Below are 15,722 nucleotides of genomic sequence, written 5' to 3'. Positions count from 1 at the left end.
TGCAGTCCCCTGCTCCCGACCTCTACGCCCTCGTCCCCGGGTGCGCGCAGCTCTCGCCTGAGGCTCCGGTGGCGGGACCCTGAGACCCGCGCACCTCTCCAGCCCACACGAGAGGAGTCCGCGGTCCGGGTCCTGGGACCCGTGAGCACCTGGGATCCAGTGAGCGCACTGGAGGGCTATCGGACTCCTCTTTGCTCAACACCGGTCAGAAGGGGACCCGCGTGCGGGGCATCCGGCCGGGCGAGGACTGAGCCCTCCGCTGGCCGAATCCCGCTCCCCACCGGCATCCGGGTTCACGGCCTTCTAAAGCTCTGGGAGTCACTGGCCGCGGCGCCGACTCTCCGCGACCTCCGGGCTCAGGTCAGGGTGGTCTGTGCCAGGAAGGAGCAGCAGGGCTGGGGCCGGTGGGCACGGTGGGCATGGCCCGCCGGGCGCTCTGCAAGTGTGGACAGCAAGCAGGAGTCGCGGCCCGGCCCGCGGTGATGGATGGAGCCGGGCCAGACCCGGGGAAGGCGATTTATGGGGCCAGGGCGCAACGCTATCGATTTGGGCCGGTGGAGTGAGAGGAAATCAATATTTCAGATGAATTCTTGGCGAATATGAAGTCCCGCTCGGCAAGCGGGACATTTGTTATAATAAGGAGGGTCGCATCGGGCGCTGCGCGCGGCTGAGATCTCAATTTAGCCCAGAGCGCTGCGCTGCTCCGGGACTGAAGGCGGAGGATCCACAGGCACAGGCGCGGGGACCCCCGTGGACGCCCGAAGGTTTCTCGTTCGGGTTCGCTCCACCACCGGAGACTGAGTCAGCAGCACGCTCCCTCCGCATCCCTGTGCTAGGAGGTGAGCGAGGCCACCGCGGTCCTGGCCCGGCTCTGCGGGCGCCCGGCCTTCGGGGGAGCGGAGCGGAAATCTCACCAATGCTCCCGGGAGCAGCGGGGTCGGCGAGCCAGGAGACCCAGCGGAGCGCCTGGCACTCCTTACTCCGCGCCCAGGCGTCATAAAAGCTCCTTGACCACTTTCTGGGACCAGGACCAGGTTTTAGTCTCTTAGTCTTTAGCCTAATGCGGGTGTAACGACACACGTTGCCCTCGCCTCGGAATCTGGACTGATCTCCCAGGCAGAGCGCGCGGCGCGGCGTCAGGTGCCGGATGCAACGCCAGGCTGGTTCCGCAGCTTCTGCTCGGCTCCCTGTTTCTTTCTACCCAACCCTTAAGCCACCGCCGACCTTCCCCTGACCGCTCTGGTGGTGATAAGAGTGGGTGCGCTCTCTCGGTCCTCGAATTTACAGTCCTGGACCAGACCTTTTCCTCCCTGTCTCTGCGTGAGAAATAAGACGGTGTCATGGTCCCTCGGGTTGGCTGGATTTTGTTTTCACTAGTGATTGTCATTACGGAAGCGCTCTTTAGAATACATGGAAATCAAGAGGGAAAGAAGAAAGGGCACAATTTATTTTTACTTTATTTTTAATCAGCCCCAAACCCAGATGAGGAGACCCTGCTTTTCCATTAGCTCGGAGGCATTCGCCCTTGGGTTTGCGGAGGGAGCGGTTTCGCCCCTATCGCAGGCGGGGCCTGGGACGGAAGTATTCTCTGTCTAGAGGGGACTTCTTCAATCCTCTCCCCAAAACAAATTAAAAAATAAATCTAAGAGAGGGAGAAAGGCTTTCTCCTATAGTTTAATTTAATGCTAATGAAACAGAAGAAATTTGCTTAAAGCATAGCTCAAAAGATTCAAGGCTGTCCCCTGTTTCTTTTTCAAATCCTCTCTAGGTAAATCTGAGTGAGAGACCCTCCGTCTTTCTAATCACTTGACACCATTGTCTGTATTTAGAGCTAAATTCACAAGCTGAGCCCTCCAGTTTTTTATAAGCCCATTTCCCTCTTTGGTCTTAGAGATTTCCTTCTTTCTCCCCCGCCGTTTCGCTTTCTGAGATCACGACTCTGCATGGACTTTGCCTGGAGAAGCCTTCTTGAAGGTTTTCCCTGGAGCAAAATGGGGCGAAGGCGGGCGGCGGGACCTTTTCGCGGGAGCGAGGCCCAGCGCACCGTTTCAGATAAAACGAAACGCGCTGAGAAAAGTTTTGCGCGGCCTCTGACGCCCCCGCCACTGCGGCTCACCCCCGGCTGATCTTGCTTCGCAGAGGGATCTTAAAAAAAAAATTTTTTTTTTTCCTCCCTACGTTTTATTCTGAAGGGATGTAGAGAGCGAAGAGTGATTGAGTCTGATTTGCCGATGGTCAGTGATGGGATGAACGGTCCGTAAAATCCACCGGGAATTTTGTAGCATCAAGGAACAGAGATCCTGAGCAAGAACTTTTCTTTAAAGAATAAAAGATGCCACATAAGTATTAGAATGTAAACGGTACTACATCCGTGAAGAAGAGGGCTCAGTAAAAAAAAAAAAAAAAAAAAAAAAGCAAGCAGGTTGTTATTAAAAGTTATGCATAGTAACTTTCCAGAAATCCTCTTCCCCCAACTCCTGAAAATATATTATTCAAGAAGTAATATGAGACTTTCCATTATGGAAAGAGCGTTTCTCTAACTTCCTTAGATCACAGATGGAAAGTCCCCCATACCCTCCACTTGGTTTTAAAAAGGAGCAAAGTAAGCCAAGAAACTGTTTTCTCCCCAGGTTTCTTGCCTGGGTTGAAAATAAGGTCTAGGGATGAGAAAAGGTCTTGAGGAACATAAAGAGGTATTGGGGTTCCTCAATTCATCTTTGTTTGGAGATGGTCCATCCTCCAACCCTCCTCCATGCAAGTTAATTAGGAGATAATTTAGCTACCTTGTGAATTAGTTTTAAGATAAGTATCTTTTCAAGCTTTGTCACTTTAATTGCCCCACCGATTGATAAGAAGTAATTATTTCTAATTGACACTTTTTTGATGTCTATTGGAAGCATTTATTTGGGACATTTTCAGGGTGGAAGGAAAGTTAATTAATTTTATCAGTCTATACCCAAAAGGACTGTACCTAATTTTACTGAAGAGGACAAAGGAAGTGGTGGGGGAAAAAAACACAAAAATCAATCTCGGAAATTTAATTATTAAGAGATATTTTGGTTCAGAGGAGAGCACCTACCATTATAACTACATGTCAAAACTTTCTATTTATGGCCTCGAATCTTGAATTTTAATATGGCACGTGTTTTATGTGTATGCCTTTCGCCAGGAATATACATCCCTTTATATACTGACTTCATTTTGGAGGTTACTCAGCTTTGTAATTAATTTTTGTGAAAAGTAAGATCAAGGGAGCTCAGTACACTCAGAATAAATGGTATCATTTTTGTAAGAGCAAATTGTAAGAAAGATTTACTAACCGTCATCCTTGCTCTGTAATTATTGATAGAGTTGGGTATAAAGGTGAAACTTTACTTACGGTGACATGACTTTTCATACCTCAACCTCAAACCTCGGAGTAAACAGTTTAATCATTCACATCCCCTAGAATGTGTTCGTGTGAAAGAAAAAGAAGGGAGAGACTAAAGAGAAAAAGAAAGACTGAAAGGAGACAATGAGGGAGGAGAGACTGGAGGGGAAGAAGGTGATTGGAGAGGAAAAAGAAAGAACTCATTTCAGAAATGAAGGTAGCCAGGTACTTGGAAACTTTGCCATTCAATATAAGGAAATCAGAATTCTACTTTAAAACATGTCCTTTTGAATATGATCTCAACCACAGTCCCTAACCCCTCACCATCACCAAAACCCCTACTTTTTCATGCATAAAAAGGCAGGATCTTTGGGGACTGGGTGGTCTGACTTTGGGGTGTCTAGATATCAAAGTTTGGATTTAGTGTCCATGAAAAGGAAGCAAGAAAAGAGACATTGTGCTCTGGTGGCTTATAAAGAGATTTAGGTGTTGTTTATTTTTATTATTAAAGCCCCTGAGATCTTCATTCCTAGTTCTGTACCCACAATCTTTTCCGTGGATTGACTTGTGACTCACTGACATAGGAAAACATTTCCACGTTAATCCAAAGTGGAGACGCACGCTCCCGCACACCCACGCATGCCTGAAATCAGAGCAGTTTCATCAGACAAGATACTGTCCCGTCAGGTTCATTTCAGCCAGTGCCTGTTTCCATCATTTATGTTTAAAATCTTGTCTGCTTTTAATGATGTTTCTCCCAGATTACGTGGAGCTACAAGAATGAGGAAACATGTTAAATGAAATTTAAAACTTACAAACAGCAGATAATATCACATACCAACCTCACTATTAGTGAAACTGAAATAATATATAAATAATGCAAAAAAAATCAGCAAGGGAGAGTTTAGTAATGGAAAATTCCCCTGCAATTAAATGAAAGAGTAATTTAGTGGAGATATGCCTGGATGAATTAGCATTTATTAATTGGTTCTCATAAAAACAATTTGTGTGTGTATGTTTGGGGGGAGAGTGTTTAAAGTATGGATTTTTGATGGGAAAAGTTCCTCAAATATTCATATCAAATTATGTAGCAATCACAATCTATTTTGTGAAAAATTCCAGTTTTCTCACTGGCGAATTTCACCTGCACACAGAGAGAGAGTAGGGGTAAGGGAGACAAAACCCTCGAGATCAAAAGAAGCAAGCGGGGTTCCTTTTTCTCTTGGGACATTTTCGGGCGTGAAACCAGTTGGCAGAGTTGGCTATGCTTCGGAACATCCGAACCAGGTCCTGAGAGGACTCCCAGGTGACCCCTCCTCTGGGACATGACTAAGAAGCAGAGGAGACTGCTTTGTGGCTCTGCTCCCCTCCAACCCCGCCCAGTCTGCTCCAGCATCCTCACCAGCTCAGGCAGGAACTGCAGTTTGTAATCTCAGCGAGGAGCTTGCTAGGGTTGACTGATGCGGGGATGTGTTTACTTTCTCTCGCCACAGTTGGTCTGTCTTCAGTTCTAAGCATTTTAAAGCTGCTCTATTTATCAATCCAAGAGGTACTGACTTCTCAGTTGCTCTGAGAAAGCTTTGAGCTCCGAGGTTCTGAGTACACAAAGAGATAAAAGACACAATTTCATTTAAGGGGGGGGGGGGAGATGATTTTAAAAGGAGAGGGGAGGGGAACATGCCCCTCCCATTTCAGGCTACAATTTGCTTTTGTTTTAGTTGAGATTGGGTGAAAGACTGTGTCTCAGCCCCCAGGAACCTTCACTCCCTTCAGAGATACAACTTGGGGGTGTAAAGCTCGGTCAAAAAAGAGGAGGATGCAGCCTCCCACTCAGAGCTCTTTGGTGGGGAGGATTCTTTCTAGAACACCTTGGCTCAGGTTCTTTTGGAGACGGAGTTAAGAAGATATTCTGCCTAGGAAGTAGGTGCAATGCCTGCTTCCAACAGAGGTGCTAGGTGTTTCTTTTTTGGAAGAAAGAGTATAGAAAGCACAGTCCAAGGGTCTCCCGGTTCCTGAAAACTTCACCCTCCCAGGCGAATCTCAGTTTCTCCAGTCCACAGTCAGTGACCCTAGGATGGAATTTCTGGATCAGGGTGGAGTGGGCAGGGGCATCCACAATTCCTCATTTATCGGTGGTCTTAATTATATACTGGGTCGTCCCTGGTGGCTCAGTGGTAAAAATACAGCTTCAATTCCTGGGTCGGGAAGATGCCCTGGAGAGGGAAATGGCAACCCACTCCAATAGTCTTGCCTGGAGAATCCCATGGACAGAGGAGCCTGGTGGGCTACAGTCCTTGGGATCGCAGAGTCGGACACAACTGAGCAAATAAACATGTTATGTTATGTTTAGTCACTGAGGTCCAGAGTCAGGGCTGACAAGTCTTTGGGGGTTTCTTAAAACCCCTCCAGGTGGGCCACGTGAGCAAATGTCTCTTACCAGCTCTATGTCTCTTACCACCGTTGGTCACTGAGTATGGGCTTTACTTGGACTGGGGCTTCTTCCGCACAAAGGACAAAGGGCCTGGGTACACACCAGTGTCTCCAATGCCACGGCATGTCCCAGATCAAAGGGAGGGAAATTCAGGGGTCCTCCAGTGATATGTGGGTCTTGCTTCTGTGTTAATGCCGGAGGATCCTCCTATAGTCCTGAATGCCATGGAAAATGCCAAGGATCTTCAAGGCTTTGCACAGCCTGCCCACAGCCGCGGCAGCTCTGCCCATGCCTCATTCATGTCCAAAGAAAGAGATGCAATACACAGTGCTGAGCACACCGTGACACCTAGTGAGCCCTCGGTAAATGTAAGCTCTGCTTATTTTATCTCTGAGGGCTGTTACAGGTGTGGAATTCTGCTGGGAGAGAGCACATCCATCATCTCATTTAATTCTCAGGAGTCCACCAGGCAGGTGTGTTATGGACATTTTTACAGAAGAGAGGAGCACTCGTGCTCAGTGAGGCTGATATGTCTCCAGCTCCCTTTCCACTGCCTTCTTTCTCAAAGTCCAGCTCATCAGAACTCCCTGTGTCACTAGATGGCTTCACGCCTGCAACTCCATCGGAAACTCAGGCCAGCATCTTGGGTCAGGAGGCTCAAGGATTCTTACCGACAGAGTCAGATAGCACCTTCAGTCTGTTGGCTTGGTTTTCTTATCACCATCCCTAAAGCTCCAACTCAGTTAAAACAGACTATTCTCAGTCTTCCCATCTGCACAATGGGAGCAGTGGTCCCTATCTGGATGTCCCTCCTGGAGGTCCTGTGAGGAGGAAGAAGATGGTCAGCCACTCAGGAAAAGCAGAGAGAGGGAGCTTTCTTTTAACACATCCCCCTCCAGTGCTACCATGTTTCCATCTGCATCAAAAAAAGCGGCTACCCACCAGAACCTCAGAGCTCCAGTGGTGCAATCCGTTAGCGCATGGTACTTATACAGTAGTACATGCAGAGCAATGCCAAGGCTGTGATTTTAAGTCTCACCTAGAGCATGACCCTTTGGGCTTCACAGGTGGCACTAGTGGTAAAGAATCTGCCTGCAATGCAGGAGACCTGGGTTTGATCCCTGGGTCAGGAAGATCCCCTGGAGAAGGGAATGAGAACCCACTCCAGTATTCTTGCCTGGAGAATTCCAGGGACAGAGGAGCTTAGTGGGCTACAGTCCATGGATTTGCAAAGAGTCAGACATGACTGAACGACTAACACTTTCATAAGTACCTCCATAAATCGTAGACCATCAGGGAACTTGCTCCCTTGGCATTTCCAAACCCCACTGGGCCTGCCTGCTTGGGTACATTTCAGAGACTAACAGGTTAGTGGAAATGATGGACACAGGTTCAGAATTACTGGGAAGACAAAACCACAGTGTCAGGGGTGGTTGCTGGGTGCCCTCTCCACAGGCAGCAAGTGGGGAGCCCTTGAGATGCCAGATCTTATTTCCCCAAGTTTAGGTTCATTCCCTCTTCTGCTTCCTGAGGGTTCCTCTCACTCAAGAGTTCAAAATTAAGTCATCTGCTCCTTTGGAGCTTCAGCCAAGGTTCCACTTGTACCAGGAGCTGGAAAGGGAGTTGTTTTGTCCCTTTTTGCTGTGGAATGCAACTGCCCAGCTCCTGGCTGATTGCGTTTCTCAGATGCAAACCCATCTTTGATTTAAGCAGAGAAAGACATGGAGAGAGAAATCTACTTCTTTCCTCCCTTCCTTTTAAAAATTTTTATTGGAGTATAGTTGCTTGACAATGTTATGTTCGTTTCTGCTGTACAGTGAGGTGAATCAGGCATACATATACATACATCCCCTCTTTTCTGGATTTCCTTCCCATTCAGGTTGCCACAGAGCATTGAGTAGGGTTCCCTGTGCTATACAGTAGGTGCTCATTAGTTATCTGTTTTATACATGGCAGTGTATATATGTCAGTCGCAGATCTCCCAACTCATCCCACCCAGCCCTTTCCCCCTTGGTTTCCATATGCTTGTTCTCTACGTCTGTGTCTGTATTTCTGCTTTGCAAATAAGATCATCTCTACCAATTTTCTAGATTTCACATGTGTGTGTTAATGTACAATATTTGTTCTTCTCTTTCTGACTTATTTCACTCTGTGTGACAGTCTCCTGCAAATCATGCCTTTTGCAGAGACATGGATGGACCCCCTCCTTCTTTTCTAACTCTGTTCTTTTTTTCTCCTGTCCTCAGCTCCAGTGCTCCTCCGTATCGTCTTCTGCACCTGTTTCCCTAAGTGGCCTTGGAGTGACCTGAGTCGTTAGTGCTAATTAGTCCACCGGGATGTATTGTTACTGCCAGGCCCACACAGCAGAGTGGTCGGGAGCTGGTTGGGTGACGCATTTGAGGGACAAACAGCTTAATCTGCTGTTATCGTGTGAACTGCGTGTTTGCACACACCCAGGGCCCACCATGTGTGTTGCATTTTGATTCCTCAGCTTCTTAGAGAGAACTATTATTCCTCAGATCAACTCAGGGGCGGCTGTGGGGTGTCAAGAGGGCGAAGGACTTTTGAAGTCACTGTGAAGCCAGGTCCTGTGGATGAATGCCTCTCCATCTTTGTAGGTGTTGGGAGGGGCGCCTCCTCAGAGGCTTTGCCCCTGAACCTGACCCTGCTGCTTTCTTGCTGTGTGATTTTGGGCGAGTCAGTTGTCTCTCTGGGGATGAGTTTCCTCTGTATAAAATACGGGCCTATTGCAGGATTTCTAGGAAACACTGAAAGTGAAACCAGTATCCTCACCTGGCACATAGCAACTACTCAAGAATTTTCCCCTGTTCTGATAACACGGGCACCCAGGGAGTAGAGTCCCCCAAAATTCTCCAGGACAGTTGCTCAAACAAGACATTGTTTTAGCATTTCCTGTGAAACTCTCCATGAGTAACTTGAAACTCTGCGTCAAAATTTTGCTCCACTTAAGATTTAGGACAGGGCTTCCCTGGTGGTTCAGTGGTAAAGAATCACCTTCTAGTGCAGGAGACACAGGTTCGATCCCTGGTCCAGGAAGATCCCACATTCCACAGAGCAACCAAGCCCATGTACCTTAACTATTGAGCCTGCCCTGTAGAACCTGGGAGCTGAAACTACTGAGCCCATGTGCCCTAGAGCCTGTGCTCTGCCACAGGAGAAGCCGCTGCATTGAGAAGCCCCAGCACCCCACAACTGAAGAGTAGCTCCTGCTTGTCCCAACTAGAGGAAAACAGCGCAGCAATGAAGACCCAGCACAGCCAGAAATAATAAAAATAAATTAAGGGGAAAAAAAAGATTTAGGACCAACCTGTTAATATTCCACTTGGACAAAATCAGATCTGCAGTCTAGGGGGTGTTGGATTAAATGAAAGGATGCTGACTTTCAGCATCCTTGACCCAGAACTATATATATATATATATATATATATATATATATATTTTTTTTTTTAAAAGAAGAATCCATGAATCTGCTTTCTGTCTCCTTCTCTCCAGCCCCACCCCTACCTTCTGCCTGATATTTTCCTACTTTGTGTGATAGTAATCCAGCTTTGGCACCATAGCAAACCCTGGTTGACATTTAAAAGTCTGGAATTAGCTTAGCAAGAGATTCTTGACTCCAGCTCTGTTGTGCTCTTTCCCTTGAACCTGAGATTGTTCTTGATGACTGTCAAAATGGAGATGGCAGGAATGGGGTGATTTCCTGATAAGTCCTCGGGGCAGCTGGCTGTGACTTCCAATTGGAAGGAAGAGGCTTCCTTCCAACTGGAGGAAGAGGCTGGGAGGAAGAGGAAGAGGATGTTGGGTCAGGAGAGGCACTGAGGTCAAGCTGGAATCTCAAGGTCAGAGCTTTCATTCAATTTCACAAGCTCTAGTGGATGCTACCTGCCACATGTAGAGCATCATGCCACTGCTGGTGGCACCCAGTGCCAGGGTATTCCAGGCAAATGACAGGGGTGAGAGGCACCGTCTCAGGGCAGGGAGCTAAAGTCTTGTGATTCCTTGACAAAGGGGTCAAACAGACAGCACCAGGGATGAAAATAATCAGACAAAACAATTCAGTGTCTGGATGAGGATTGCAAACTAACAACCTAAGTAGTGGGATCACCAAAGGTCATTTATCACCAATAGCCACCCCAGCACAATCATGTGGTTGCTGATAGCAGATAAACCTCATCTGGCCTTCTGGAGTCTGATTGATCTCTGCAGAAGTCACTGTTCAAGAAAGGCAGCATGTGAGGCTGTGTTGGATCAGTCAGCTCCATGATGGTTTACACTGGGGCTCCAGGTGACTGGCCAGCTTGTGGCAAAATGTCGCAGAGTTGTAGGTGCAAACAGCATGAACCAGATCAGAACCTTTGTTGGACACATGTAATGCTTAACCCTCCTGTGTTCAGAGATTTTCAGATTTTATAAGACATCTCCCTTTAGGCAGAGTGACAAGACCTGGGTCCTTCCAGTCCCTGTGTTCTCTCGTGATACGAAAGTGAAAGTGTCAGTCGCTCAGTCATGTCCAACTCTTTGTGACCCCATGGACTGTAGCCCACCAGGCTCCTCTGTCCATGGAATTTTCCAGGTAAGAATACTGGAGTGGGTAAGCCATTCCTTTCTCCAGGGTATCTTCCCGACCCAGGGATGGAACTGAGGTCTCCTGCATCATAGGATATGACAACACCCCAGAGATCCCACAAGCCCCTCATCTCCTGCTGGCCTCAGAGTTGCCTGGACAGGTGCCCCCAACTGAAAGAGACATGCTCTGGGTCTTGGGGTTCGCCCTCTTGTTGAGTGTCACCCTCTTTAGAGTCTTCCTGGAGCCACACAGTTGCCACCCTGATTGCTTCATCACAGTTGCTTTCCTCAGAGTCTGACTGGTCGGCTTGGCTGGAAGGTGTCCATCTCCCCAGGAAAGCTAAGGCAGGAGCGTGGTGAGCCCCTGCCCACGCTGCTCTCTGTCCCCACCTCCCGGGAAGTCACTCACTGTCCTACTGTGTACACACGATTGCACACAGCCTTGTGTTGTTTACAGACTGTTTTCTGTGCGTTCATCAGTCTGCCCTGCATAGAGGCCTGGGAACCTCTTTACCCTGGATATGTGTGTGTGTGTGTGTGTGTGTGTTAGTCACTCAGTTGTGTCCAATTCCTTGTGACTCCATGGACTGTGGTCCACCAGGCTCCTCTGTCCATGGGATTCTTTAGGCAAGAACACTGGAATGGATTGCCATTCTCTTCTCCAGAGGATCTTCCCAATCCAGAGATCGAACCCAGGTCTCCTGCAATGCAGGCAGATTCTTTACTGTCTGAGCCACCAGGAAGCCACCCTTCCCCCTGGATGGAGGTAGCCAAAGATACGGGTCCTTGGGGGCTCAGCACATGTGGTCTGAATCCCCTTTCAGACTGTGGACACCTGTGTGACCTCAGGAGCCCCTCACCAGTGAAGCAGACCCATGATTCCTGCCTCAGTGGGCAGCTGGGGAGCCTGCTGGACCTCACATCCATGATACATACATCTCAGCCATCCTCAACCCATGCTGCTCAAATGCCACCTCCCCCTAGAGCCTTCCACAATTCCTCTCCTCCCCAACATCTTTAGTACCTTATTTTTATGGCATGTTCTGCAGCCTACTTTGTATAAGAATGTCTGTTTCTATACCTCTCACCTTCCAGACTTGAGGATAGCACGTCACAGAAGCCTTGTAGGTTTTGTTACATCAAATTGGCTGCCTAGACCCAGAGTTGTTTAAGGCCAGGAGGGTGAGGCCCTGTTGCCCCATTTTAACGACAAGGAAACGGAGGTCAGACAACTATGCTGTGTCCCGGATGGCATAGGTTAGTGGCAGAAGAATGGCGCCATGCCTCTGACTTGGACTCTCATGAGATGGTGCTCCCTTTTGAAGGGTGGCATGGGGCAGAGTAAAGGCTGACCCAGGGGAATGAGAAGAAGGGGCCCCCTAGTTGCTGACTGGATGGGCAAAGCCCAGTGACAGCTGCCAAGATAGACACAAGTGCACACGCATATACACTCGTACTCACACCCACATGTATGCACACACATATACACACGCTCCCATACACAACAGTATATAGAGACTCATACATACAAACACGTCACACAACCACGGCTGAGACTAGAGTGAGTCACCAAAGCATGCAAGGTGCAAAATTTAAGGCGGCCCCACTCTTGGGCTCATTAAAGGACAGAATCAGCTCTGAGAGCAAGTGTCTCCTTAAATTCTGTACCCTGGATTCCTGGCTGTCCTCATCCTGGTCCACAGTCTGTGATACACACTACCCAGTTATACATACACTCTTTCACACATGTGGTTGACAAGTACTCACACACACACACACACATGCATACAAGACTCACCCTTTCATACACATAAACACATGTGTGTGCACAGAACACTTTCCTTGGTTTGGGAGTGATAAAAATGGCAATCAAAGGAATCTCTGCTGTCAGAGACCCCAAGAAACTTGGTTGTGAAATTATAGGAGCAGTTGATGAGAGATGATTGAGTCCATGACTCTAAACATGGTGAAGAAAGTGAGGTTCCAAGGGGTCCAGGGAACCTGCAGCATGTTGAGTATCAATTCTGGTCAGTCTGGCCTGCGGTTACTGATTTGTAACCTCCATGTTCTTGAAATCTGTGGTTTGTAGTCTGAGCAGAGAAACCTCACTGTCCAGTCATGACCTCTGCCACCCCCTATCCCACTTAGATTATGGGACATCTGTAGCTGTGGAGTCCTGCAGAGACCTTGTTTTCAAATGAGACCCAAGGGCAGGCAGTCATTGGCACAGGTTGCTTGTCTGGCCAGTGTCAGAGCCGCTGGAAACACTCAGGCTCTGGGGTTCATGGAGACTCTGCCCAGGTGAGGGAAGGGTTACCAAGAATGTGAGCAACAGCAGCAGGACTTGGACTTGCCTGTTCAAGAATCTGACCTCTTGCTTCCCCAAGGATGGCAACATGGAAGACAGCGGGCAGAAAACTGTCACTGGTGGGCTCCTCGGCTCAGACAGTGAGAAAGTCCTTGCTCAGAATCCCTGGGAGCCCTGCCCTGGAAACTTAGGAACACGCACGCCCTGTGCACTAAACTAGCAGGTGCAGCGTGAGCAGGAACCACAGTCTCGTGGACACACAACACCACACCATGCTTGTTGCAGCACCACAGGAACCAATCATTACAATGTGGTACATAGGAAATATTTCATGCATTTGATCAACAAGCATTTGTATAACTTCCATAAATCAGTGATTCTCAAACAATGTTTCCCTGTGGAGTGGGCAACTCCACTTGTGGATATCCACTTGTGGATATGATGAGTAATCAGTAATGAGTAATGGTGACAGGAAAAACTACATTTATGGATAAAATACCTGTGAGTTAAAGAAGTATTTTTTTTTCCTCTCTAGTGGCCACTACCTCACACTTTTCTTAGGTCCTAGGAGTTGATTTAGCATGCATGTACTCAGTCGCTCAGTCTTGTCTGGCTCTTTGTGACCTCATGGACTGTAGCCTGCCAGGCTCCTCTGTCCATGGGATTTCCCAGGCAAGAGTACTGGAGGGGGTTGCTATTTACTTCTCCAGGGGATCTTCCTGACACAGGGATTGAGCCCGTGTCTCCTGCATTGGCAGGCAGGTTCTCTACTACAGAACTACCTGGGAAGCCAGGAGTTCATCTAGCAGCATGTTTTAATTTTCACTAAGTTAGGTTGAGTTTGCTGTGGTGTTCCTGGAAGAACACTGTGTTGGGACCCTCCAGATGCCCCATCCCTTGGGAACAGCTGAGGTCAATATGAGACTGGTGTTGCCTGACATCCACACAGTGACCCCAATTCTGTGAAATGATGAGGTCCCCATGCCTGTGTCAGAAAGCATCCTGAGCATATCCATCATGGGGAATTTACATTGCCACCATCCAAAGAAAAGATGTGCCCCCTCCTCTCATCTTTACTTTCTCTGACAAAGCCCCTTCTTTCCAGGCACTTGGTATAATATACCACCTATGTATCAGTCATTTAAGGAGCCCAGTCACTTTGTGGACCATAAGCACATACACCCAAAAGGCAGGCTACTGGACTGGGGTCTCCTGGCACTCAGCTGCCTGCATCCGTTCGCCCATCACACCTTGAGCAGTTGCTCCTTTGTTTCATTCTCAGCTCTGCTCACACACACCTAGAGCCGTGTCACCTCTGCTCAAGATTTTCTCTGAAGATCCTGTCACCTCTGACCTTCCCATCCCAGTCACCTGTCTTAGTAAGCCTGGGCTTTGATGTCAAAATGCCACAGACTATGTGGCTTAAACAACAGACACCTATTTCTCAAGCTCTAGAGGCTGGAAGTCTAGGGGGAAGTGCCAGCATGGTCAGGTTCCAATGAGGGCGCTCCTCCCAGTTTGCAGATGGCTGCCTTCTTGCTGTGTCTTTGTACAAGTTTTCCTCAGTGCAGGAGACTGAAGAGAGAGAGCTCTGGTGTCTCTTCCTCCTTTTGCTGCTGCTGCTAAGTCACTTCAGTCGCGTCTGACTCTGTGCGACCCCATAGACAGAAGCCCACCAGGCTCCTCCGTCCCTGGGATTCTCCAGGCAGGAACACTGGAGTGGGTTGCCATTTCCTTCTCCAATGCATGAAAGTGAAAAGTGAAAGGGAAGTCGCTCAGTCGTGCTGACTCTTAGCGACCCCGTGGACTGCAGCCTACCAGGCTCCTCCGTCCATGGGATTTTCTAAGCAAGAGTACTGGAGTGGGGTGCCATTGCCTTCTCCACTTCCTCCTCTTACAAGGGCACTAATCCCATAATGAGCTGCCTACCCTCACAACTTCATCTGACCTTAATCATCTTCCAGAAGCCTCCACCTCCAAATATTATCATATTAGGGGTTAGGTCATCAATATATGAATTTGGATGGACACAAACATGCAGCCCATAACACCAACCATAGAAATCATGATATGTTTTTCTTCCTTTCAGATGCACAGACCACTCTGTCCACCCTCCAGAGATGCTTCTGTTCCCTGCCCTCTACTCCTATGATGCACCTGTCTCCACTCCTCCTGGCCTCTTTCACTTCTAAGTGGGTTTCCCTGTGGATGCTGTGCCTGCATCACTCCAGGTTTTATTGTAGCTTCTAAGGGTGCATCTGTAGTCCCTTCACCTCTGACTCTGACTCCCCGGCAAACCTGTACCTGCCTGGCAGTGCCTGGCACATGTGTCTCACCTCACCCCCACTAGTCATGCTTGGTTACTCCCAATTCTTATGACGTGCTCTCCCCAAACATACATCCCCAGCCACAGAAGCCTAGAGTTCTCACTACTGTCTCAGAGAGCATCATTACTCTAATATTCAGCTCAGTAAGTAAACATCCACTGAATCCTTTAGTATGGCAGGCTTGGAGTTTAGCTATGGGATTGCAGAGCTCAAGAACCATGCTTCTGCATTCATGCTGACATTCTAGAGAGGAAAGCAAACTGGACTTTTAGCCACAGCATGGAGAGAGAGTGAGGGTTTCAGTCCAGAAGGGCACAAAATGCTGAGCTAGTAGGAGGTGGTGGCATGCTGGGCTGTGGGTGGGTGGCGGGTGGGAGCCTGTCCTGAGTCAGGGCAGAAATCCATCAGGGACTCAGGAGGGACCAGTGGGAGCAGAGATGTGATGTCCTAGGAGTGTGGGCAGGTTCCAGGACTCAGGGTCAGCCCTACCCATAGCAGACAGCAGTGGCAAGACAGGTGGGTTCAGACAGACTGTGTGGGGCTTGGACCAGAGGGGCCAGATGAAGGAGTTCACTCTAACCCTGCCATCATCAAGCCTGAGTCAAATGTACTCAATATGCATCGGGGGTGGGGAGCTTTTCACTTGCTGTGCATGGAAATTGCCATCCTCCGCCAGCTGGACTTCACATTTCTCTTGTT

At 48.6% G+C, this 15,722-nt stretch overlaps 1 protein-coding gene across 1 annotated transcript in view; it reads left to right on the top strand.

Moving 5' to 3' along the window:
* Positions 1-419: 419 nt before the first annotated feature.
* PAX8 (paired box 8) overlaps positions 420-15,722 on the top strand; it is a 61,661-nt gene continuing 46,358 nt past the window's right edge. Inside the window, exons 1-2 of the mRNA XM_070472741.1 lie at positions 420-554; positions 837-936. Coding sequence (XP_070328842.1) covers positions 420-554; positions 837-936 — 235 coding nt within the window. The remainder of the gene's footprint in view (positions 555-836; positions 937-15,722) is intronic.

Source organism: Odocoileus virginianus, chromosome 2 (assembly GCF_023699985.2).
Source record: "Odocoileus virginianus isolate 20LAN1187 ecotype Illinois chromosome 2, Ovbor_1.2, whole genome shotgun sequence".
NCBI classification, from domain to species: domain Eukaryota; kingdom Metazoa; phylum Chordata; class Mammalia; order Artiodactyla; family Cervidae; genus Odocoileus; species Odocoileus virginianus.
Note: the sequence above shows the minus strand (reverse complement) of the source record. Positions and strands in the feature narration are given on the sequence as shown.